The sequence below is a fragment of the Pleurodeles waltl genome, chromosome 1_2, assembly GCF_031143425.1.
Source record: "Pleurodeles waltl isolate 20211129_DDA chromosome 1_2, aPleWal1.hap1.20221129, whole genome shotgun sequence".
Lineage (NCBI taxonomy): Eukaryota > Metazoa > Chordata > Amphibia > Caudata > Salamandridae > Pleurodeles > Pleurodeles waltl.
This window is the reverse complement of record NC_090437.1, coordinates 948364102-948391551: the sequence shown is the minus strand read 5'-3', so window position 1 is coordinate 948391551 and position 27450 is coordinate 948364102. Positions and strand designations below refer to the sequence as shown.

General features: G+C 45.4%; 1 protein-coding gene across 5 annotated transcripts in view; it reads right to left on the bottom strand.

The window, feature by feature from the left end:
• Positions 1 to 27450, bottom strand: part of SGCZ (sarcoglycan zeta) — a 4310842-nt gene that overhangs the window by 1969261 nt on the left and 2314131 nt on the right. For 2 of the 5 annotated variants that reach the window (XM_069200719.1, XM_069200728.1), the window contains exon 7: positions 7712 to 7790. The exons of the other annotated variants lie outside the window; for them this stretch is intronic. In XM_069200719.1, the coding sequence (XP_069056820.1) occupies positions 7712 to 7756 (45 nt within the window). In that variant the 5' untranslated portion in view covers positions 7757 to 7790. The remainder of the gene's footprint in view (positions 1 to 7711; positions 7791 to 27450) is intronic. 5 annotated transcript variants of the gene reach the window in all.

Below are 27450 nucleotides of genomic sequence, written 5' to 3'. Positions count from 1 at the left end.
TCTTTACTAAAAGATGCATTTTTAAATTGTGAGTTCAGGGATCCCAAACTCCACCTGTCCATCTCTTCTCTAGGGGAATCTACACTTTAATCATATTTAAAGGTAGCCCCCATATTATCCTATGAGAGAGAGACAGACCTTGCAACAGTGAAAACGAAATTGGCAGTATTTCACTGTCAGGACATATAAACCACATTACTATATGTCCTACCTTATCCATACACTGCACCCTGCCCTTGGGGCTACCTAGGGCATACCTTAGGGGTGCCTTACATGTAAGGAAAGGGAAGGTTTAGGCCTGGCAAGTGGGTACACTTGCCAAGTCGAATTTACAGTGTAAAAATACACACACAGACACTGCAGTGGCAGGTCTGAGACATGATTACAGAGCTACTTATGTGGGTGGCACAACCAGTGCTGCAGGCCCACTAGTAGCATTTGATTTACAGGCCCTGGCACCTCTAGTGCACCTTACTAGGGACTTACTAGTAAATCAAATATGCCAATCATGGATAAACCACTTACATACAATTTAAACAGGAGAGCATATGCACTTTAGCACTGGTTAGCAGTGGTAAAGTGCTCAGAGTTGAAAAGCCAACAGCAACATGTCAGAAAAAATTAGGAGGCAGGAGGCAAAAAAGACTGGGGATGACCCTGCATAAGCAAAAGTCCAACACGACCCCCTACCAGCCTAAAGCCAGGGGAGAACAATCAATACCTTGATGTACTTCCCTGATTGGGGCGATAGAACAGGGACCCAGGCCCACAACAGCAGGGGCATGTTCCAGTTCTACGCCTTCCTGACTCCAGTTGGATCCCTCTGTCCATACTCTCAGGGCCCACTAAGCTAACCCATGGGGAACCCTTCTCCACATCTACAGACACCATCTGTGCAACACCTAACTTTACTTTGCTCACAGATGTATTGCAATGGGCAGATAGTACCACCAGGGCCAACACAGTGGTGTTGCCCACTCCACCCCCGGGGTGTGACTCTCGTCCTCCCCCCCCCAGGGGCAACTCTGTCCACCAGGACAGCAAGCCACAGTGGCCCCAGACAACTGTCAGGGATGAGAGCCCGACCTCACGCCTCTCTAACCACTGTGACTGTGGAGAGTGGGGGGCGGTAGCCCCAGGTGCCTGGCACCCTTTGACCACTCTCTCTTCCACCAGGTCAGGGATGACAACCTGACCCTGGTCCTCCCCTCTGGGGCTCTGTACCCTCCCTGCAGAAGCGGCACCCCCAGAGTCCAAAACTGCCAGGGTGCTTGTAGAAGCAGTCCTGCACAATTCTTCCATCAGTGCAGGGATGTTAACCTGCAACTGATCCTCCAACCTGGGGTCTGTACCTTCAGGTTGGACCAGGGCCAGGGGTGAGGCTTCCCTCCCCCTGCCCTCTCTTCTGGGGTCCTGAACCACCCAACTAGGAGCGGCCCCCCCAGAAGACAACATGGTAGGGGTACTGTTAGCAGTAGCCCCTTCCTCCAGGTCAGGGGGGACACCCTTAACCTGGCCTCCCAATCCAGGGTCTGTACCCACAGACTGGATCACTGCCTGGCAACCCAGGACTTCCTGGGGGGCATACCTACCCCCTACCAGGTCAGAGTTTACCCTCTGAACCTGGTCATCCAACCCAGGGTCACCACCCTGCGGTTGAACCACTGCCTGGCACACCAGGACTTCCTTGGGAGCACATTTACCCCCCATCAGGTCAGAGTTTACCCCCTGAACCTGATCATTCAACCCAGAGTCACCACCCTGCGGTTGAACCATTGCCTGGCACACCAGGACTTCCAGGGGAGCACACCTACCCCCTACCAGATCAGAGCTTACCCCCTGAATCTGGCAATCCAACCCAGAGTCACTACCCTGCGGTTGAACCACTGCCTGGCGCACCAGGACTTCCTTGGGAGCACACGTACTCCCCATCAGGTCAGAGTTTACCCCCTGAACCTGATCATCCAACCCAGAGTCACCATCCTGCGGTTGAATCATTGCCTGGCGCACCAGGACTTCCTGGGGGGCACACCTACCCCCCACAAGGGAAACACTTTCCCCAAGGGCCATACAAGAGTCTGGCTGGCGCAGGTCTCCTGACCTCTGCCCATCTGACAGAGTCTGGATTCCCCCCAGCCCAGAAATGGTCTCACCAAGGTCATTCCTGGGGGGCTCTGCACTCAGAGCTGACCCCTGACCCTCCAGGTTCTCCACTGGGGTCCGCAACCCCCTCTCAACCCTCTGTCTGGACTTCTGCAACCCCTCACTAGGAGTGGTACTGCCAGACACCAGAACTGGTGGGACGCTGGCTACAGCCGCCCCCCCAAGTTCTCCTGACACTGTGGGGTCTCCCTCAACAGATGGCCCTATGGTACAGGCTAGGCTCCCCTCCTGGGGTTCCCGCAGGGAACCCTCCAGGACCTGGGACCGGATCTCGGGCACCTTGGGCCTCAACCCATCCCCATTCCCTCTCCTCTGAGACTGGACATGGGGTCCCTCACCCATCCCACTACACTGGGACCTACCTGGGACACTACAATCCTTCCCTACCTCACCTGGTTGGGAACTACCTAGACCACTCCTCTCAGGAGCACCCCCAAATGCCTCTTCAGACTCTCTGGTACTCACCCAGAAGTCTGCCTCAATTGTAAGCTCCCTGGGGTCAGAGAACTCACACTCCACCTGGTGTTGGCATAGCTCTGGAAAATAAGGACTAGACATATGCTCTCCAGCAATTACATCACTCAGCCCCTCACATGAATTAACCAAAGTACCCTTCACCCAACCATCCAGTGACTCTGCTTTGACAAAGCACCCCACATCACCCTCCTGAGACTGGTGAGACAGTACCTGACTGTCCCTGACACTCAACCCACACTCTTCTGGGATGTTTTCACACTCCATAACCAGGACTTCTACCTGGGGGGAACCCCTCTCCCTGTCACTCTCAACTAGAGTCAGTAGAGTGTCCCTCCCACCAGTAGGAATATGACTCCCCATGCCAGTTCCCCAATCCACCTCAGGGACCCTGTGCATCACTGGAGCTACCTCATACCCCTGAACCTCCTGGCGTGTGTTAACTCCCTCCTTCAAGTAGGGCACCACATCTCTGGGCATGTGCACTTCTTCAGCAGTACTGGATACAAGATTTTTGCTGCCACCATCTGAACTGGACTCAGCCCTCATGGCCTCCAGCTTCAGCTCTTCACAGCTCAGCTCTTGAGCTGCAATCCTTTCTTTTTCCAGGACTAAGGCTCTCTCCTCCTCAGCCCTCTCAAGCTCTGCATCTAGCTCTTCCAGACTCCGGATTCGAGCTAGGAGCCACTCATCTCTTTCTGTTTCCTCCTCTTCGGAGTAGTCATCCTCCTCAGACTCATTTGGTGGTGTTGCCTGACAACGTTTCAATTCATACTGAAACAGGGCTGACTCAAGATCCTCCCTTCTGGATTTCTTGTTCACAGCCAGTCCCCTTTCCATGCAAAATGCTTTAAGCTGCCACTTTTTATACATAAATAGGTGCCCGAAATTGACTTCCATTCTGCAAAGGCTTCACAACCAAAAAGCAAAGTCCAAAAATATTATCAATACTTCCAGGAGGACATCAGAGAACAAAAAGCAGAATCACAAGACAAGTAGTATGTGGTCACGTAGTGGTCTGAGATCAAAACAGTAGTGTACACTTAATCACTGTATGTCAAGTACAAATACAAGTCCAAATCCCGACCGCTGATCACCAATGTTAGAAATGGGGTCTTTGGTTGACAGTCAGGTTACCCCCTGTTCAAGCAAGGACCCTCACTCTAGTTAGGATAAAAGAGAATCACCCTCAGCTAACCCCTGCTTACCCCCTTGGTAGCTTGGCAGAGCAGTAGGCTTAACCTCAGAGTGCTGGGCGTAAAGTATTTGTACCAACACACACAGTAACTTAATGAAAACACTACAAAATGACACAACACCAGTTTAGAAAAATAGGAAATATTTATCTAGACAAAACAAGACCAAAACGACAAAAATCCAACATACACAAGTCAAGTTATGATTTTTTAAAGGTTTAAAATAAAAAGAGTCTTTAGGTAGTTGTAACACCACACTAGCGCTGCTAGCGTGAAAATGTACCTGGTTTGCGGCAAAAATAACCCCGCACGGGCGGTGTGCGTCGAAAATAACCCTGCACGGGTATATGCGTCGAAAACAGCTCGGCACGGCGAGGCGCGTCGAAAAAGCCAGCCACGCGACGGTCCGAAAGTCCCGCGGCGCTGGTTGCGATCTCTCAGCCTTCGTCAGCGATGCTGCACGTCGTTTCTCCTGCTCCGGGCGTCGATTCTCCGGTCGCGTTTCCTGCGGCGTCGTTTCTCAGCTGTGGAGCCGGCGTCGCGTCGTTTTCTCAGCCGCGATCGGATTTGCGTCGATCTTTTCTCCGCACGGCGCTCGGTGCGTGTATTTTTGTCCTTAGGCTGCCAGCCTCTCCTTTCAGGGTCCCAGGAACTGGAAGGGCACCACAGAGCAGAGTAGGGGTCTCTCCAGAGACTCCAGGTGCTGGCAGGAAGAAGTCTTTGCTATCCCTGAGACTTCAACAACAGGAGGCAAGCTCTACATCAAGCCCTTGGAGATTTCTTCTTCAAGATGGAAGGCACACAAAGTCCAGTCTTTGCCCTCTTACTCAGGCAGAAGCAGCACTGCAGGAAAGCTCCACAAAGCACAGTCACAGGCAGGGCAGCACTTGTTCCTCAGCGATCAGCTCTTCTCCAGGCAGAGGTTCCTCTTGATTCCAGAAGTGTTTCTCAAGTTTGTAAGTTTGGGTGCCCTTCTTATACCCATTTTAGTCTTTGAAGTCACCTTTCTTCAAAGGGGACTCACACCTTCTTGTGAAATCCTGCCTTGCCCAGGCAAGGCCTCAGACACACACCAGGGGGCTGGAGACAGCATTGTCAGAGGCAGGCACAGTCCTTTCAGATGAGAGTGACCACTCCACCCCTCCCTCCTAGCAGAGATGGCTAATCAGGAATGCAGATCACACCCCAGCTCCCTTTGTGTCACTGTCTGGTGTGAGGTGAAAAACAACCCAACTGTCAACTGACCCAGACAGGGAATCCACAAACAAGGCAGAGTCACAGAATGGTTTAAGCAAGAAAATGCTCACTTTCTAAAAGTGGCATTTCCAAACTCACAATCTCAAAATCATCTTTACTAAAAGATGCATTTTTAAATTGTGAGTTCAGGGATCCCAAACTCCACCTGTCCATCTCTTCTCTAGGGGAATCTACACTTTAATCATATTTAAAGGTAGCCCCCATATTATCCTATGAGAGAGAGACAGACCTTGCAACAGTGAAAACGAAATTGGCAGTATTTCACTGTCAGGACATATAAACCACATTACTATATGTCCTACCTTATCCATACACTGCACCCTGCCCTTGGGGCTACCTAGGGCATACCTTAGGGGTGCCTTACATGTAAGGAAAGGGAAGGTTTAGGCCTGGCAAGTGGGTACACTTGCCAAGTCGAATTTACAGTGTAAAAATACACACACAGACACTGCAGTGGCAGGTCTGAGACATGATTACAGAGCTACTTATGTGGGTGGCACAACCAGTGCTGCAGGCCCACTAGTAGCATTTGATTTACAGGCCCTGGCACCTCTAGTGCACCTTACTAGGGACTTACTAGTAAATCAAATATGCCAATCATGGATAAACCACTTACATACAATTTAAACAGGAGAGCATATGCACTTTAGCACTGGTTAGCAGTGGTAAAGTGCTCAGAGTTGAAAAGCCAACAGCAACATGTCAGAAAAAAATTAGGAGGCAGGAGGCAAAAAAGACTGGGGATGACCCTGCATAAGCAAAAGTCCAACAACACCCAAATGTTGTTCTGTTTTGCAGGCTATAATGCTGGCCTCGCCTCCTTTTGAGCCTACATGGAGTAGTTGCCACATGGATGGTTGAAAGTTTGAATTTGGAAAAGGCTTAGATCTTGGTTCTTGGATTATCTCATTCCATCCTATCTCGAAGGGTGCAGATTTTGAGACTTTCTCCAACGTCCTGCTTCATATAATGTGTTGGGGGAGGGTGATTGTTTTATGTCATGTACAGCTCAGCTAAAGAAGAATACATACGCTTGGATTCTCCTCCTCAAGTCTTAACTTTGAGAAGCTAAATTTACTGCTCTGTATGAAAGGTAAATGTTTAGTAATCCAAGCAGCCTAATCCCTCCTTTGGTCCACTGCAACACCTTCTATATAGAGCTCCTGAAATTACCTTTTTCCAGATCATAAACTGTCCAAAGCACCATTGTTCACCTGCTGTTAGGTATAAACCTTCACACTTCAATCACAAGTCGTGTTTCTCACCTTCTCTCATGAACAGTCAAAAAGAGAATGACATGCAATCTATCAATTTAGTTCATTGCTCACTTTATCGTAGCACACTTGTATATTTGTGAAGCAGGTTAATACTTTATATAACTCTTTACATCCTCAAATCTACTAAATTATTCCTGTGGGCCAGTGTCTCGCTTCCAAAGATTTCATATTGGAGGTCTTACATTCTCTGTCATAGTTGCCATCCTGTGAAACTCTCTTCCTCTGTTGAGCAGGCCCATTTCTGACCATCTAATGTTTCACAAGAAATTAAAAGCACTCCTGTCCTCCACGTCCTAGCCAGCTGCATGTAGTACCAAGACCACATAGGATGACAGATCATTTCCTCAGCTCAACAATCATTCAAGACAGCATTCACATATTGTTTGCACACAACTCTCAAGCCAAGGGGATTATTGGGACTGTGTATTTCTCCTCCGGTTAACATATGTACTTCACAGATATCAGTGTGACTGTGTGGTATACTGTTATACACCACCTGACAGAAAATCTCAGTTCATTTGTCACCTTTGCCTGAGCACATGCAGCAGATCCTAGTCCTACTGTTGCTCTTCAAACGACAGAAGGTCTTGTCAACTAATGCCAGAAATGACTCCCTCCTGTCATCCTTACTAAGAAGGACAAGCGAGTTGTTATTGTTTTCATGTAAGATGCCAACACAATCACATGCATGCAGACAATACATAACCTGCCCTTCATCGTACCACAATGTCCACCATGCCAGCTTTGCCAGGCCTTCCTGTACCAACACCCAGGCTTCATGCATGTTACTTAGCAATGTAATAAGTGCCTAGAGTGCCTAGACACCTGATTACAATGGCGTAAGCATTATTTGAATTATATTATTGAAGCAAATTACCAGGTTAAGACGTTCAATTAGCTGCCTGTTTTTGGCAGACTAATTTGTTCTGAATTTGGGTCAGGCTGTTTCAACTTTAAGCTCATCATGTGCTCAGTGTAGTGTGTATACATTGTTGCTATCGCATTTTCTAGAATAGCAGCATGCAAACAGATTTGTTTCTAAATTCCATAAAATATCGTCGTTAAACAAAACTGATCCACTCCAGACCCGCCTTGGGTTCGGCTTCCGGGAGCACTGACAAAATCCCAGTTTCATTTATTAAAGCGGATGGATTCTCTGCCCTTGTTTAGGAAGGAACATTTCAGTGGCTGTACGTCATTAAGAACATTTAATACCCTAAAATCAAATCTCACTGACAATATGCATTGCATTCACAGATTAGAATATGATGTGCAAACAGTAAAAATCTCTCCACAGCAAACTGCTTTTCTATTTTCTGCAGTCAAATAAAATAAAATGGGCACCTGTTCATTTTTCACTGGTAGTTCAAAATCCGACAGCCCCTTCATCTTTATACAATCTTCGAGTGGTATGAGTCAAAGCCTGTGTGAAGTAAAAAAGGACTTTAAATAAATCTTTCTATTTTATTGTCAGTCCGTGAGCAAGAGATACCGATGGCGCTAGGCAAAGGATGGCCTGAGTGGCCAGTGTGCGTGCAGGAGTCTTTCTTCATTCACTCAGTGTGGGTCATTACTGTAGCATTTATTAAGCTTGAAAGTGCCACTTTATCAAAAATGGATTGTGTCTTTTGGGCAAGAACATAATGACGGCAATTTCAGGTCCAAGTAAAGCTCTTATCTCGCAGGTCTGTCGAATTAGTTATGACAGGGACCACACATAAAAGAAGAAATAACTGGATATAGTCGCCCTCACAATCAAATAAAACTAAGGGTTTATATACTATAACATCCCCGTTTCTGGTGCCTTGCCCCTTTTCATCTGTAAATCACACAGATCACGCCATGCCAACAAAAACACAAATCAATTTCAATGTGTGGCTTTAACTGTTAAAAGAACAATCACACGAGGTGGTGCTACAAAAAAAAAAAAATCACCCAGGAAAAGCAGCAATCTTGTAATGCAGTAATTGATTTATATAACCTGTTCAAATGCATTTTGTGTTGATAAAACAGCAACAAGAACGCTGATAATAAAGGGGACGTATGCCACATATGCGTTTTATGAAAATGGTTTCTAGGAAAAAAGCTACAGGCCATTTTGAGTGAGAGATCAGCGAAACGAGCAGCAAATGATTCGCGACACCAACTTTTTGATTAATCTTCTCTTTAAAACGGCAGAAGGGCGATAAAAGTAGCTAAATGTAAATGTAACTACAGCAGACTGAAATAGTAAACAATAAAAGGGCGAAAGAATCTATAAAGATGAGTTATATACAAAGAGCAGATGGGGGAAAGAAAATACCCAGTAACAGATGAAAACATTAGTTGAAAGCACTGCATATTCATCACGATAGCAGCACGGCTGAGCAGTTCATCTTTCTGCACAGCAAAGTAACTACCGCTCAAATGCAGCCCGGAAGCATACACTATGTCTTGAGCTTTGCGTCTCCCGGAGGAAAACAGTGTTATGCAAAAACACCATTCCATATCATTGCAAGAACATCATGGATGAAACATATGGGGGGAACAAATGCACATTGATTATTAAATGGCGGTGGGATTGTGTACTATTTTGCAACACCACAGAAAAAAGAGAACAAAGTATAGAACAGTGACAGGGAACGTCTACATTCACCTAAATCAGTTTGTAAAGACGGGGTCTAGGTTAGCTAATTTGACAGCAAGCTCAAACAGGATTTTCAAACTTTTTCCTAGTTGTAATTCCATAGCAATTTAGCAACACTTTCCTGTAGGCTTACATGCCAATGCGTTTCAGGGCCAACACGTTAAGCTGGAATTTGTTGTGGTTGTGACGTGCTGTTTTGTGCTGTTGTGAGTTTGTGCTTTATGATTGCATTTTTGTTGTGTTCTTCTCTGGGTGTTGTCTCATGTTCCATTTTGACCGTTTTGTTGTGCCCAGTTATGTTTTTTGTGTTACTGTTTTGCTTTGTGTGATGTCTTTCGGTTATTTACATTAGAGAGGTCAATACATGCTGCTACATTTCCAGTTAAAAACTGCGCATCATTTTAAAGTTACAGTGGTAACCAATTATCACTGCCTAGGGTCATCAAGTGCTGCTGCTCGAACACTTCAACTAATTAAGACGTAAGACACCGGTCAGCACAAAACCGTGGCAGAAACCTGTCTAAATTTCCACTTTCAGCAGTCACTTTTGTAATAAGAACCCCCCAGATTCATAATACTAGATTGTGTGCTCTGCGTGAACTTTATCATGATAGCTTGGTAAAAAAAAGTCAGTTTCCACATCATAAGTCCAAATCACTGTCATGTGAAGTATGGAGCCAACCTTAAAAAACTTATAAAACTTAGTATATTTTTAAGAAGGTGATGGAATGGTGTTTTTTCTGTACATAGCAGGCTAAGAAGGTGAGTCAGGAGACTTATTTTCCTCCAGACCTCTGAAGACCTGGGATAAGGTATGTTTCACTGACGCACAGAAGAGAATAATTATTTTAACCTCTAGTGGCCTAAAAACAGATTTTCATTCTGAGCCATCCAGTGTTTCACTACTTTCTATATGGGTTCAGCACTTTACATACTCTTACATACATAGATAGGCGTTGAGCTGTACACCTATGACTTTTTCTTTGTGCTGCAAAACCATTTCTGGCACAAACAGGAGTTTGCACTCGAAGGGGTATTAAAACTCTGCAAAATCAATGCATAGACTCTGTAGTTTTTGACAAACCTTTTTGGTAAATATAACCTGGTGAAATTTGTTTGAACGAAAACAACAATTGTTAGAAATGGGGTCTTTGGTTGACAGTGAGGTTACCCCCTGTTCAAGCAAGGACCCTCACTCTAGTCAGGGTTAAAGAGAATCACCTCAGCTAACCCCTGCTAACCCCCTTGGTAGCTTGGCAGAGCAGTAGGCTTAACTTCAGAATGCTAGGTGTAAAGTATTTGTACCAACACACACAGTAACTTAATGAAAACGCTACAAAATGACACAACACCAGTTTAACAAAATAGGAAATATTTATCTAAACAAAACAAGACCAAAATGACAAAAATCCGAAATACACAAGTCAAGTTATGAATTTTTAAAGATTAAACTAAAAAATGGTACTTAGAAACACAAAATGCTTCAATGAGGTGTTAACACGGCGTTGTGACGGAGTAGTTCCCAACAATCCGACACCAGCGGCGCCGTTCACGGAGTCGCATAGACCCCCAAGTACAGTACCTTTGGTGAAGAGTGAAAACAAGTCGATGCGCGAAATCGGGGATCGCACCGTCTGTGCGAAACGGTGAATCCGCGCAATTCGAGTGTCGTCGGTCACGACGTGGAGCAGTGACTTCCACGGAGTCGCAGACTTCAGCGGGGCTACAGCGGCGCTGGGCCTGCGAAGGTCGTTGCATTCGAGCGAAGATCTAGGAGTCGGTTGCAGGCGGCGTCACCGGATTCAGCAGCGGTGTCGGTTCGAAGTCGTCCGAAGTCGATTTCCTTGGATTTCCACCAGCTTTCCTTTCAAGGGCCCAGGGACTGGATAGGGCACCACTTGTCAGAGCAGGAGTCTCTCCAGAGACTCCAAGTTCTGGCAGAGAGAAGTCTTTGCTGTCCCTGAGACTTCAAACAAGAGGAGGCAAGCTCTAAATCAAGCCCTTGAAGATTTCTTCACAAGATGGAAGGCACACAAAGTCCAGTCTTTGCCCTCTTACTCTGGCAGAAGCAGCAACTGCAGGATAGCTCCACAAAGCACAGTAACAGGCAGGGCAGCACTTCTCCTCAGCTCTTCAGCTCTTCTCCAGGCAGAGGTTCCTCTTGTTTCTATAAGTGTTCTAAAGTCTGTGGTTTTGGGTGCCCTTCTTATACCCAATTTCCCCTTTGAAGTAGGCCTACTACTGCGTTGGGTGAGGACAGATACAGCCCTTTCAGTTGTAAGTGACCACTCCTCCCCCCCCCAGCACAGATGGCTCATCAGGAAATGCAGACTACACCTCAGCTCCTTCTGTGTCACTGTCTAGTGTGAGGTGCAACCAGCCCAACTGACAAACTGACCCAGACAGGGAATCCACAAACAGGCAGAGTCACAGAAATAGTATAAGCAAGAAAATGCTCACTTTCTAAAAGTGGCATTTTCAAACACACAATCTTCAAAGCAACTTTACTAAAATATGTATTTTCAAGATGTGAACTCAGATACACCAAATTCCCCATGTCCATCTGCTCCCAAAGGGAATGTACACTTTAATCAAATTTAAAGGTAGCCCCCATGTTGACCTATGAGAGGGACAGGCCTTTCAACAGTGAAAAACGAATTTAGCAATATTTCACTGTCAGGCCATATAAAACACATTACTATATGTCCTACCTTAACCAGACACTGCACCCTGCCCTTGGGGCTACCTAGGGCCTACCTTAGGGGTGTATTACATGTAAGAAAAGGGAAGGTTTAGGCCTGGCAAGTGGGTACACTTGCCAAGTCGAATTTACATGTAAAACCGCACACACAGACACTGCAGTGGCAGGTCTGAGACATAATTACAGAGCTACTTATGTGGGTGGCACAACCAGTGCTGCAGGCCCACTAGTAGCATTTGATTTACAGGCCCTGGCACCTGTGCACTTTACTGGGGACTTACTAGTAAATCAAATATGCCAGTCATGGATAAACCAATCACATACAATTTACACAGAGAGCATATGCACTTTAGCACTGGTTAGCAGGTTAGCAGTGGTAAAGTGCTCAGAGTTCAAAAGCCAACAGGTCAGAAAAAAATAGGAGGCAGGAGGCAAAAAGATTGGGGATGACCCTGCATAAGCAAAAAAGTCCAACAACAATGTTATGAGCTTTTTAGTTTGAAATGGGGAAATATGTGGTAAGAAGACTTTAGACATATTCTGAATCAAGGAACTCATAAAGATGTATTAGTACTGCACCTGGAAAAAATGAGGCATGCACTATCAGTAACTGTGTGTAGTATTAATGTATTATTTTACAAGCCCGAGCAAGATGAGGGATTTTATGTTTCGAAAACTTTGTCAGCCAACTATCTAATCATGCAATACATATGTAAGGTATTTTAGTCATATCGAGGTACATAGTGAGGTGTTCCATTGTCACGGTAGTGCCACACATCAGCCCCTGAATTTCACAGATCCCTTCTTCCAGCTTGTCCTTTCCAGCCACCCGATCACACGCCGATTTCTGTTTCATGCAGGACTTGAACTGTGGCACTCAGATTCTTTGTTTCAACAGCTACTGTATCAAAGCAATATTTCTCACCTCTTCATACAGTACCTGTCATAAGGCACATAGCTCTACTGCCCACTTCTAGGCAAGTGCTAAAGCAAACAATTTTGTTGCCCGTTGCAAAGCTTTCTGTGCTGCTTCTAGCTTACTAATACTGATACTACTATCCTGAGCATGCCCCTTCACTTCAGTCATTTTTACCAACAAAATCCAGGGGGATAAGAGCAGGTTTTTCCCTCTACCTCACATCATTCTTCCTTTTATTGAAGGCCTTGTCTCTTCTCAGGAACCAAGGTCAAAGAGAGTGTTAGCAATTATTCTCTATATCGCAAAGATATGCACCTTGTCCAAGTAGGGACCACAATCCTAGTTAGGGCAAGGTAAAACATAACCTAAATTATCCTGTGCTAACTCTCTGGTAGTTTGGCACAGAGCAGCCAGGTTTAACTTAGAAGATAATGTGTAAAGCTTTTGTATAGTAACTCATACAGTATTAAAGTGTGACACCACAAACAGACTCATCACCAGGTTAGAAAAATAGAGAATCTTTATCGGGATAAGATAAGACAGAAAGATAGATATGAACCTTGAAAGTATTTTGGTAGAAATACAGTGCAACAGCAATCGCAGAAGAAAAGTGTCTCTAATCCCACAGTGGATTGGTAAAGGTTTGCAAAAGTTCCTGTTATATCGCCCCCAAATGGCAATCGTTTAGGTGTCTGCACAGGTCCTTTGTAACCAGAGCATGTAAAAGAGGGCAAGTGTCAGTGGGTATGTTGGGGGTGTTTATGAACCTCACAGGTCGAGGTCTTATAGACAGTATCTCAGTTCTTGAGGCACTCTGGCATGCGAAGGCAATGCAGGGGTTCATCATACCGGCTGTCCTCAAGGAGTCGGGGTGGGGGTCAGCATCGCACACCAGCGTGGCTGTCTTTCCAGCAGGTGGCGAACAGCTGACACGTCGAAATCCTCTGCGTGGCTGAACCTGACCAGCAAGAATGTACTGGAAGGAATTTCCTTTGGTGCGGCGGTGCCTAACCACATGGCCGAGAGCTTTGGTATCGGAGTTACAGAAACAGCACGCAGGGGTTGTTTTTAATCCAGTTGATGATCAGGCACATGCTATCTGTGGGGAGTGTGCAGCATTCAATTTTTTCCTCAGGTGCAGGACTCATGGTTTGTGGAGTCAGACAGCAATGGGGAAGTCTTTGATAACCCTCAGACTTCAGAAGCAGGGGGTAAGCCAGCAGGCCCTAAGAGATCACTCTGGGAGGGAAGGCATAGTGCTTCAGCAGCGTCAGAGGACAGCAGGGCAACAAGCAGGAAAGCAGTAATCCTAGAAAGCAGTTCAGTTGAGTCCTTTGAGCAGCTTTAGTGCCAGGTCAAGAAGGTTCTGATTAGATGGGGCCAGAGACCACTACTTGTACCCAAAGGTGCCTTTGAAGTGGGAGAGACTTCAAAGAATGATTTTGAAGTACACCAGTCCCCCTTTCAAGACCAGTCCTGTCTGCCAGGTGATCCGTGTGGGGTTAACAGTCATTTGTGTGGGATAAGGCCACTACCCTTTAAAGTGTAAGTGAGAGCCACTCCACCCTTCCTGCCCAGGGTGACCCATAAGTTCAGTGTACTGTGTTTATGGCTGTCTGAGTGGAATGAACAAGGGGAGCTGTCACCCAGCACAAGCCAGATGGGGATTGGAGGAAGACTGTAAGGTACATAGAGCAGTAAGAATAGATAAATGCCTACTTTCTAAAAGTGGCATTTCTAAAGTACTAATGTTAAATCCAGCTTTACCAGTAAGGAGTATTTATCATTACTACTCTACAAACATGACACATGAGGTATCTACTCCTTTCTGATCAGGAAAAAGGAATTCCCACTGCTGGCCTATGAGAGGAGCAGTCTTCACAATAGGGATAAACGTTTTTAGGAGTTTTTCATCACTAGGACATGTACACCTTAAAATTACATGTCCTGCCTTTGAAGTAAACAGCACCCTGCCCTGTGGGTAACATAGGGCATACCGTAGGAGTGACTTATGTAATAAAAAGGGAGTTTATGGCTTGGCAAAGGGTCTTAAATGTCAGGTTGGTGTAGCTGTAAAACTACACCCATAGGCCTTGCAATGGCAGGCTTAAGGCATGGTTAATGGGCTATTTATGTGGGTGGCACAATTAAATATATCATTTGGATAGGAGTCAATGTTCCCATGAGAGAGAGCACAGCCACTTTAGCACTAGCCAGCAGTGGTAATATGTGCAGAGTCCTAAAACCAGCAAAAATGAGATTAAAAAAATGGAGGGAGGCAGGCAAAAAGTTGGGGGAAGACCATCCCAAGTCTGTCAGGTCTAACAGAGAGGGTTAACCTCAGAAAAGACAATGAATTACAAAGCCATTCACCTTAGAGGAAAGATACTTAGCACAAAAAGAAGCAAGATGGCTTCCATGTAAGAAACACTGATCAAGTCCAAGGAGGTGGAATTTCAAAATTAATTTTCGCCACTGCTAGACTTTTCATCCTTGGCGTGGTCTCCCTTAACTTTTTGCCTCTATTTCCCAGGTTGTTGATGTGTACTGGACTCTGTTTTTGCTGTTTTTGTTACTCCGGGCACTTTACCACTGCTAACCAGTGCTAAAGTGCAAGTGCTCCTATGCAAAATGTGTATGTAATCTGTTCATCCATGATTGGCATATTTGATTTACTGGTAAGTCCCTAGTACAGTGCACTAGAGGTGCCCAGGGCCTGTACATCAAATGCTACTAGTGGGCATGCAGCACTAGTTGTGCCACCCACATTAGTAGCTCTGTAAACACGGCTCAGACCTGCCACTGCAGTGTCTCTGTGTGCAGTTTTAAACTGTAAATTTGATTTGGCAAGTGTACCCACTTGCCAGTCCTAAACCCTCCCTTTTCTTACATGTAAGGCACCCCTGTAAGTTATTGATGTTGCATGGCAGCCTGATGGTAGTCCTGTGGGATACACATTAGATTGTCACACAAATGACCTTTCATGGGGTGGGTTATCCCTGGATATACACAACAGCATCCCTGGATATACACTTAGCAAGGGTATCATGTGCATGAACATGTTGAGCACATGGGTTAGCTATCCTAAACTGTGTGGCTACACCAACTGTAGAAATGTGCCATCTGCGTGGTGTGATCCGAATAATGCATGTTCCCTGACATATGTACACATATTGTACACATGGGAATACAGGAAGGTGGTAAATAGTGAAGCTCCTGTGGCACTAGCGGCTTGTAAATGAGACACACAAAGTGGTGCAGCTGTAGTCCAGAGATGTGTCTGTGTGTGACATGGCTGACTGTGCCATCCTCCATTTTCACATATGATACCTGTCACATCCATTTTCCATGTAGCAATGTGCCCAGACATCTGTCCTTGCCATATGAGGCACAAACTGTTGTGAGACCACATTTATCTTGCAGTGCTTGCTCAGATGAGTTTGGTACGTGCCAATGAATCTAAGGACACCTACGCAAGCATGAGGGACAATGATGAGCAATCCAACATGATGAGTGTGACCTATCATAGTCACATGGCTGATGTGTTTGATAATCTTAGTCAATTGTGACATAGTCCTTTGAAGATTTTCCAAGCTGGTTCAATGTTATAGTGCAACATTAGCTAGTCTTGATACCTTGGACATGAGCAATGTGGAGATGATGATTGGTGTGCAGATGTGTATTAATCTGGCCCTTCAGGATGGCCTTATGATTTGAGCTGGCCAACGTGTGAGTACTACAGATGGTATTTTCATTGCATGCCTGTTGCTCATTTGCATAATTTAAATTTAGTTGAAATGTCTAATTCATGTTGCCGCTGCAAACATGACCCCATCTCTGAAGGGTAAGTTTGAGAAGCACGGGAAATGCTCGCACCACATACATCTGGTCATGAAGGGCTACTGGAGGATGGGGCAGCTCTATGAGAGGGAGCAAGCATCGGGCTCATGGAAGGCATTCCCTCAAGGGGGACCACCCAAGAAACCATGCACCTCCAGCACCCACACTTCAGGCAGGTCTGTAGCCACAGACAGGGCAGGCTCTACAGGGGAATGACCACCAACACCAGCTGCAACAATGAGTGCCCCCACCGGTCCACAGGCTGTACTTACATATCTTGAGCCACCCTATCTGCAGGAATTTCACAAAGAGATTGCGGATCAGAAATATAGGATTGCCAGACTTGAATACAGGACTGAGCAGATGATGCAGATTCTCAGAGAGATCAAGGCTGCAGTGATGAGGCACTGACGAGGACTATGGTCCTAATGGAAACTACTTCCCTTCCCCTTGTATATATTTTTCTTCATAGTTGTGGTACTTAGATAGTTAGGGTTAGATAAGTTAGCGTAGTGTAGATTAGTTGTAGAACATAGTATTTTTTTTCTTGGGGGTGGGTATTTGGGTAACTCTTTTTTGGGGGTTTTGGAGGGTGAGGTTTTAGGTATATGTGCTGCTAAAAATAAAAAGTACAAACATACATAACATTTTGAAAAAATACAAACAAATATATGATTGCTGAGGCTATATGTTTAGTTTGTAAATGTTTAGCTATGGTTCCTGTTTTCCTTGGCTATAGGTGTGTTTTAAGTGGGGTGTAGATACATTAGTTGTAAGAATATGATAGGATAAGATAGTGCAGGTTAGGTTAGTATAGGTAGGTTAGTTATTGGGTAAATGGCCCATATGTTATGTGTATGTTACATTTGTGCCCTTTTCCAGTGGTGCAGGGAGGTGTATCCTAGCCCTTGCTTCCCCACCATGCGCAACAGGCCTTGTGCATGATACCCTATGAGAGTTAAACATGGCCAGATGGTACAGTTGATGCAGTGAAGGGAGTGGTGCGAAGGCTGTGGAGTGATCTGTGCGTATAGTGGGGGGGGGGGAACTGCACATCACATGTGTTTGGTGTTTAACCATTATAGTGCCCCCATGCAACCCTTTTGCATGCCTCCTATGTGCCTCCCCTTTATGACATTTGTTAGTAACAGCAATTCCACCGACTGCAACTTATCCTGTGGTTGTTGTTGGTCATCATATGCCGTAGTGTCCTGTCACCAACTTCTCAGGGATGACCGCTGCCACCATCTCGTCCAGCTCATCCAGCTGCTCCTGTGGTTCTGGACTTCCACCTCCAGTCTACAGTGCTGCCTTTCATTTGCTGGCCAGTTCCTCTTTTGTTCTGTGCTTGCAATCATGCCAGCACTTCTTACAGTGTGTCACAATCCTTTTAACCTCTGCCATACTGTTGACTTTATCTACTATGGACTGCCATGTGGCCTCCTTCCTACCTATTGGCAATTTAGATGTGATGAAGTGCTGGTGTTGGTGCTCCGTCACCTCTGTGATCAAGATGTTGAACCTACACGTCCTCTTCCTTTTCCCTTCTCCTGAGAGTCTGTCTGGACAGCCAGGCCTGTATTGGGCTCATTGAGATCTTGCTGTGGTCTCTCCTATCCTGCATTCTCCAGTGTGACACCTCATGGTTTCTGCCTTGCATTTTCGCAGGCTTTTTTTGGACTCTTTTCAGCCTAAAATAAAGCTAGAAGAACTAGCATCAAAATAGGTACTGCTAATTAGGCTTACGCCACTTTTGTGGCACTACCATAATGTTTTTTGCGAAATGTTGCAAAGTTCAGCATCATTTTTTTTTACACTAGCCTCTTCTTACCACCATGGTGGTCCGTTTCTTAAATATGGCGCACACATGGAGGTAAGAAATTACTTTAAAATGTTGCAGCACAACTGTGCTAGCGCAGTTGTGCGTAAATTCTTGTACATATGCCCCTTCGGACTTAGAATAATTTTGTCCCAACGATCCCCGGAGGACCAAGACAAACCTGCAATGTCAATCGGATGAAGGTGTGTTGCCTCTGGGTCAAAGAATCAGTTTCCTCCCACACAGCAGCAAATGAATTGCAGAGAGGGTGCCCGGCCCTGTAGAGACTTTTCGGCTATAACTTGCAATCTTGCCGTGCTTAAGGAATTTGAACTGCAAGAAAGCAACTAAGGGCCTGATTTAGATCTTGGCAGATGGAATACTCCATCACAAACGTGATGGATATCATGTTGGCAGTGTTACGATCACCTTCGGATATAATGGAATCGTAATTTGGTGGATAGGATATCTGTCATGTTTGTGATTGCTTATTCCCTAGATCTAAATCAGGCCTTAAGTCTGAATGAAGAAATCTTCATTGGGCAAAGGTGCCAAAAGTATCCAGCTCACAAGAGACCTTACTTGGGCACAAACGTTCAATTTCACATGCTCAGATCTTTCCTCGCAAAAATCAACAGCTTTACTGGGACCTCATCTAGCAACTATCCAGCCTTTTGGTGTCCTTCTCAGCCACAACCTGCTGCCTTTGCCCCACTGAGGAGTTTCGAATTCCATTTCATAGACTAAGTCAGAAGATAAGACTTCCAGACAAGTCGAAACTTGGTTTCTATATCCGACACAGGTTGCAGTGCAGTTGGCCTGGAAGCTCATCCTGGGATATGTCAAGGTTTATTTAAAACTTTAAAAAATAATTTCCTGTTTCCCCTTATTGGATTTCTGCCATTTAGACATCATTTTGTTTATTGAATTTCTCTAAATGTTTTTAAATTGGAGGCTTCTTACTGTGTTTACTACAATTTAACAGTTTTGGTAAAATCTGAATTTTTTAACCAGTAATTTAGGTTTCATATAGGTTTATCACTAAATTTGGAAATAGATTTCTACATTTTTAAACAATTACAGGATCTTTGAAAGTCACGTCTTTCCTGAAGTCAGTTAGGTAAAATGTATTTTTGGTCAAAACACCATAAAATACAGGAAAAAGAAAAAAAAAAGAATTCACAATGCCAATACGGGAATCAGCTTTACTTGTGCACATATTTCATTAAAGGGAAATGTGGAAGGTCAAACAGGTCCATCCTAGAGCTCAGAATATTCAATACTCCCACAAAACGTGCTCTGCATGCCATGGAGTGCATGCTTTTAATCAAATCAAGAAGGTTCCTTCAGCAGCTAACCCATGGTTCCCTGGTGCTATGTTTTCAGGACAGTGCAATCTACTTAAACATCAGGTACTGTGTTACTGCATTTCTGTGTTTTGAGGTCAGTGCAGTCTAACTCTACATCGGGTACTAAGGTTTTCAGGTCAGTGCAATCTAACTCTACATCAAGTAATAATGCACCCTCCTTGGTTTAGTACAGCATGCTCCAGAACGTATGGGTAGGCTCTGGATATTGTTGGGTAGCACATACCCATGCAAAAGCAGTGGGGAAAAACACAGGCTGCCATGCTTCAAAGGCGCACATTTGTTAGACAACCTTTTCTGCAAGGTTAACCCCAAACTTTTTGCCTTCAACATCCTGTTTTCTGATCCCCAATTTTGTTAGCTTCTAGGACTCTGCATGCTTTACTACTGCTAACCAGTGCTAAGGTGATTGTGCTCCATACTTAAAACATGTTAGATTTGGCGTGCACCCAAGTTGGCTTCTTTAATTTACTTTTTAGTCCTAGTAAAATGGCACTACATGTACCAGTGGCCTGTAAATCAAATGCTTATAGTGTGCCTGTACCAATGATTGTGCCACTCACTTAAGTAGACCCATAAACATGTTGCATATTTGCCATTGCAGCATGTGTGTGTAGTTTCAATTAGCTATTTTGGCCCGAAAAAATAAACTTTTTGCCAGACCCAAACCTTCCTTTCAATACATATAAGTCACTCTAAAGGTAGGCCCTGGAAAGGCCAGAAGGCAGGCGGCAGTGTATTTAAAAAGTTGACATGTACCTTTACGTTTGACATGAAATGGTAATGAAAAACTCTTCCATTTGTTTTTCACAACTGCAAGGCCAATCTCTCCCATAGGATAACATTGGAGTTACCTTATGACATTTAATAAGCTGTAACATCCAATTGGTACCAGGTTAAGAGGTTGAGGTTGCTGCCTAAAGAATTGTAATTAAACGCTCACTTTGATGGTAAAATGTGACTTTTAATCACAATTCTGAAAGTGCCACTTTTATAAAGTTGGTATTTTCTTGCCCTAAACGTTTGGTGCATACAGTCTGGTCATGGTGTCACATGACTAGGTGTAACTTGCAGGTCATCTTTGTGTACTGCTTCCAGACAGTGAGACAAATATAATATAGGTGTTGGCAGGATGGACCATTCTGAGTTAACGAAGGGAAGGAGCTGTCATCTTCCACACTTGCACATCACAAATGCTGTGCCTGAGCACCTTCACAAAAGATTTGCCACTGGTCTATTGTGACTCCAGACAGACTAAGGTCAGACAGGGAAGAAGGGGATGCCTGACTCCTCAGGGGTGAAAAACCTCTAGAAGAGTCTTCTACTTCAAACGAAGTCCCAGGTAAAAATAGTGGACCCCAGACACCAACTATTAAGTACACTTCTGGACCTTTGGGTATTTTGCAGGGAAGAAGGGTTGCTCTGCTGCTGTGCTACTGAAGAGACTGCCACTCTGCTGCTCTGAAGGACTGAGTTAAGTCTGACTGCTCTGTGTCAATCTACCCAAAGATGAGCATAGGTTAATTAAGCATTTGCTTGTGACCTCTGTTAAAAATGGGATCTTTGGTTGGCAGTCAGGTTACCCCCATCCAAGCAAGGTAGCTTGGCATGAGCAGGTAGGCTTAACTTCAGAGTGCTAGGTGTAAAGTATTTGTACCAACACACACAGTAATTCTATGAAAACACTACAAAATGACACAACACAGGTTTAGAAAAATAGAAAATATTTATCTAAACAAAACAAGACCAAAACGACAAAAATCCATAATACACAAGTCAAGTTATCAGTTAAAAACCAAAAAGAGTCTTTATGTAATTTTAAACACAATGCTGACACAGTTAGCGTGGAAATGTACCTGGGTGCGTCAAAAATAATCCTGCACGGGCGAGTGTGCATCAAAAAGGGCTTGTGATGCGTTGATATAACTCATGAGCGAGACTGTGTGTCATTTTTCCTTCAGTCAAGCCGGCGTGCGTGGTTTCTTCTTCCCGCAGGAAAGCGATGCATTGTTTCGAACTGTACTCTCGGATCCGGGCAGGCCTCGCATCATTTTTACACACCCAGCGATGTTTGCGGCCAAAATCCTGCTGCACGATGATCTGAAGACCACGCAGCGTGGGTTGCCATCTCACCAGCCTCTGTCAGCCATGCTGCGCGTCGTTTCTCCAGCCGTGGACATCGATCTTCTGGTCGCATTGCAGGTGAGTGTTGATTTTCAGCCGCAAAGCCGGCGCATCAATTTTTCAGCCGCAGATGGGAGTCAGGTCGATCTTTTCCCTGCACAGCAGTAGGTGAGTGGATTTCCCACTCTTGGTCTGTCAGCTTCTCCTTTCAGGGTCCCAGGAACTGGATGAGCACCACTGGGCAGAGTAGGAGTCTCAACAGAGGCTCCAGGTGCTGGCAGAGAGAAGTCTTTGCTGTCCCTGAGACTTCAAACAACAGGAGGCAAGCTCTAAGTCAAGCCCTTGGAGAGTTCTTCACAAGAAGGAAGGCAACACAAAGTCCAGTCTTTATCCTCTAGCACAGGCAGAAGCAGCAACTGCAGGATAGCTCCACAAAGCACAGTCACATGCAGGGTTGCCCTTCTTCCTCAGGTCTTCAGCTCTTCTCCAGGCAGAGGTTCCTCTTGGTTTCCAGAAGTGTTCTAAAGTCTGTGGCTGTGGGTACCCTTTTTATACCCATTTTGACATTTGAAGTAGGCTTACTTCAAAGGAAAGACTCTCTTGTTTGTGAAATCTTGCCTTGCCCAGGCCAGGCCCGGGACACACACCATGGGTTTGGAGATTGCATAGTATGAGGGTAGGCACAGCCCGTTCAGGTGTGAGTGACCACTCCTTCCCTCCCTCCTAGCACAGATGGGTCATCAGGAAATGCAGACTACACCCCAGCTTCCTTTGTGCCACTGTCTAGTGAGAGGTGCAACCAGCCCAACTGTCAAACTGACCCAGACAGGGATTCCACAAACAGGCAGAGTCACAGAAATGGTTTAAGCAAGGAAATGCTCACTTTCTAATTTCTAAAAGTGGCATTTTCAAACACACACAATCTTAAAATCAACTTTACAAAAATATGTATTTTTAAATTGTGAGCTCAGAGACCCCAAACTCCACATGTCCATCCGCTCCCAAAGGGAATCTACACATGAATCAGATTTAAAGGTAGCCCCCATGTTAACCTATGAGAGGGACAGGCCTTGCAACAGTAAGAAAATGAATTTACAGTATTTCACTGTCAGGACACATAAAACACATTACTATGGCCCTCATTCTGACTTTGGCGGTCGGCGGAGGCCGACCGCCAAAGTTCCGCCGTCAGAATACCTCTGCGCGGTCAAAAGACCGCCGCGGTAATTCTGAGTTTCCCACTGGGCTGGTGGGTGACTGCCTGCCAGCCCAGCGGGAAAGCCCCTACCATGAGGATGCCGGCTCCGAATGGAGCCGGCGGAGTGGAAGGGGTGCAACGGGTGCGATTTTCAGTGTCTGCTTGGCAGACACTGAAAATCTTGGTGGGGCCCTGTTAGGGGGCCCCTGCAGTGCCCATGCCATTGGCATGGGCACTGCAGGGGCCCCCAGGGGCCCCACGACACCCCTTACCGCCATCCGGTTCCTGGTGGGGAACACCGCCAGGAACAGGATGGCAGTAAGGGGGTCGGAATCCCCATGGCGGCGCTGCTAGCAGCGCCGCCGTGGAGGATTCCCCAGGGCAGCGGGAAACCGGCTTCCCGTCTCTGACCGCGGCTGTACCGCCGCGATCAGAATGCCACGGGAGCACCGCCAGCCTGTTGGCGGTGCTTCCGCCGCCCACCGCCATGGCGGTCCATGACCGCCAGGGTCAGAATGACCCCCTATATGTCCTACCTTAACCATACACTGCACCCTGTCCTTGGGGCTACCTAGGGCCTACCTTAGGGGTGCTTTACATGTAAGAAAAGGGAAGGTTTAGGCCTGGCAAGTGAGTCCACTTGCCAAGTAGAACTTATAGTTTAAAACTGCACACACAGACACTGCAGTGGCAGGTCTGAGCCATGTTTACAGAGCTACTAATGTGGGTGGCACATCCAGTGATGCAGGCCCACTAATAGCATTTGATTTACAGGCCCTGGGCACCTCTAGTGCACTGTACTAGGGACGTACCAGCAAATCAAATATGCCAATCATGGATGAACCAATTACATACACATTTTGTATAGGAGCACTTGCACTTTAGCACTGGTTAGTAGTGGTAAAGTGCACAGAGTAACAAAAACAGCAAAAACAGAGTCCAGCACACATCAACAACCTGGGAAATAGAGGCAAAAAGTTAAGGGAGGCCACGCCAAGGATAAAAAGTCTAACAACCTCATACTGACAAGGATTGTGGTTCATGCTTGAGTAGGGTTTCACCCCCTTCAACCTGTAACCCAATTTCTTATATATACAGACACCAAATAATGGGTTGGCATGACTTTAGTATCTCCCATAATCACGAATCAAAAACCTCATATTTCTGATTTTTATGTCTTTTTTATTTCTCACTTTTCACAAACATCTTTAGCACATGCTATTTATTCATGTTTCTTACTGCAAATCATGATGCTAAATTATAAAAATTGGATTCAGTGGCACCTGGTACAGTTTCAGGCACTATAAAATGGTGCAAAGGCGAAAGAGGTGGGCCTTTGACATGTTCAAAAGCAATACATTTCAAACCGCACATCCAAAGGCAACACTGTGCCCAGTACTAATTCGGAAAGGGGATAGCCTATGCTCAACAGGCAGAGTAAGAGATGTTGCAGGCACAGATTCTAGGGCAAAACTGTACACCAGGCCAATGTGTATGACCACAGGCCATGCCCAAAAAGCACTTGTATATAGAAAAATGGCACAAAATGGACCCAATTACCACACTTTGACCACGCTGGATGTAAGAACAGACCATGTGCAGAAGGCATTATGGGTGATGGGAGTGACAATAGGGTGACATATGTATCAGAAGGCCATGAATTAAAGCACTTTCATGTTCACAATGGACGTTTACATTACTGAGAACAGACACTTGTCTAGTCTGGTAGGCACAGGGGAAGGGAATAGTGGTGAAGGGCATTGCCAATTGTCAAATCCAATAACTGCTGAGCACTGCTGCAAGGGTAGCCGGAATTGGACCATGGGGGTAGATGTGAAGCATTGCCAAATTCCTTTCACACTAGACATGATTGCAGGGGAGTTTCTAAATGAGGGTCAATGTCTGGTAAGGCCACACCTTGTACACACTGGGTACAGAGTGGCATTACCCAGCTGTCAATGGATGAATGACAGTGAATTCTGCCTTACTAAAGTTGGCGAAAGACTCTGCCCAGTGTGTATGGGAGGCAATTTAAATGTCAGAATGTGGGGCCTCAAGCTACACACTGCAGCAGACACTCTGTCATAGACCATGTCAATGAAGATAGGATTCAATTTAACTACCAACTCATTACATATTTTAAAAAGTAAAACATAAAATCAGTGAAATTGGTGGATGCATTGATGCAGCTTTAACAATGTCCCCAGAAAAATTCAAATGCAGCTGAATTTCGTAGTCAGTTCCCTAACTATAACCCCCTAGAGCACTGCCCATATATACGTAAACACTGTGAGCGACATGAAATCACAAACTGCATCCTTGATGTCATTTTAGATTGTGATGACAGCACTGAAACTACAAATAGTTGTTTTTTATCCTCATCTTAAAAGAGAAATAAAGCTTTGCTTCTATTTGAATCAATTGCAAGACCATCTGCATGTTGGCAATAGTAGTACACATGTAGGCCAATGCGTGTAAATTGTTATCAGAATATGTATAGTTAGCGACTCTCATTTCACCAGACATTATTCTTAATCTACATACATCTGACATCGAAAATTAACATTGAAGACATCATCGGAGTCGTCATATTCCACATCGATACTCACATCATGGATTGTATCAATAGCTGCTGACAGTGCTGCAGTCATACAATTACCTACAAAAAAACATTTAACAGTTGCTGTCAATGGAGATCACTTTGATGCTGTCAGTGGTGAAATGAAACAGGAAATCACGGGTGATGTCATTTCTTATGGCATCTCGGACATCACATGAAAGGTCATGAGAATGATTTGTTATTAATTTATAGTTGCATAGCTTCCCATACCAGGAGAATGTCAGGTTTTATGGTTTTGGATTTTAAACATAAATCCCTTCAACAGAATTTTTAACAAATAATTCTCTAATTGCATTGAGTATTGTAGGAGGCTGGCCTGGCTTATAGTGGGCACCTTGTGGTACTTACACCTTGTGCCAGGTCCAGTTATCCCTTATTAGTAGATTAGAGGTGTTCTAGCAGGTTAGGCTGATAGAGGTAGCTATAGCAGAGCAGCTTAGGCTGAACTAGGAGACATGCAAAGCTCCTAATATACCACGTAAATCACTTAGCTCTATATCATAAGAAAACACAATACTCAGAGTTACTAAAAATAAAGGAACTTTATTTTAGTGACAATATGCCAAAAGTATCTCAGAGGATATACTCCCTTAGGAGGTAAGTAATATACACAAAATATACACACACAAACCAAAATCAGGTAAGTAACAGTTAGAAAAGTAGTGCAAACACTAGAACACAATAGAATGCAATAGGAGACAATATGCCCAGGGGCAACACAAACCATATACTCCAAAAGTGGAATGCAAACCACGAATGGACCCCAGGCCTAGTGTAGTGTGTAGAGGGTCGCTGGGAGTGTAAGAAAACACTAAGGGTGTCCAAGATACCCCACCCCAAGACCCTGAAAAGTAGGAGTAAATTTACCCTACTACCCCAGAAAGACAGGAAAGTCGAGATAGGGGATTCTGCAAGGACAACAACTGACTGCAAAACACTGAAGACGGATTACTGGACCTGAGGACCTGTAAAGGAAGGGGAACAAGTCCAAGAGTCACGCAAGTGTCCGGGGGGGCAGGAGCCCAAAAACCCTGGATTAAGGTGCAAAAGGGCTGCCTCCAGGTAGAAGAAGCCAAAGATTCTGCAACAACGGAAGGTACCAGGAACTTCTCCTTTAGTCAGAAGATGTCCCATGGCGTGCTGGAGGATGCAGAGTTATTTTCATGAAGCAAGACCACAAACAAGCCTTGCTAGCTGCAAGAGTTGCATTTGAGGATTTTGGGTGCTGCTAGGGCCCAGGAAGGACCAGGAGGACGCCCCTTGGAGGAGGTGACAGAGGGGGCGCTCAGCAATAGAGCAAGCCCATGCAGAAGCAGGCAGCACCCGCAGAAGTACCTGAACAGGCACTTAGAAGATCTGAGGATGACAGTCAACTCAGCGCAACAAAAGAGGGTCCCACGACGTCAGAGTCCAACTCAGCAAGTTGGGCAATGCAAGACGGAGTGCTGGGGACCTAGGCTAGGCTGTGCACAAAGGAAGTCTTGCAAAAGTGCACAGAAGACTGAGCAGCTGCAGTTTATGCAGTACACAGGATTACTGTCTGGCGTGGGAGGCAAGGACTTACCTCCACCAAATTTGGACAGAAGGCCTACTGGACTGTCGAAGGCACTTGGACCCACCTCCTGTGTTCCAGGGACCACGCTCGTCAGGATGAGAGGGGACCCAGTGGACCTTTGATGCAGAGGTTTGGTGCCTGCGTTAGCAGGGGGAAGATTCAGTCGACCCACAGGAGATTCCTTCTTGGCTTCCAGTGCAGGGTGAAGGCAGACAGCTCTCAGAGCATGCACCACCAGGAAACAGTTGAGAAAGCCGGCAAGATGAGGCACTACAATTTTGCTGGTAGTCTTCTTGCTACTTTGTTGCAGTCAT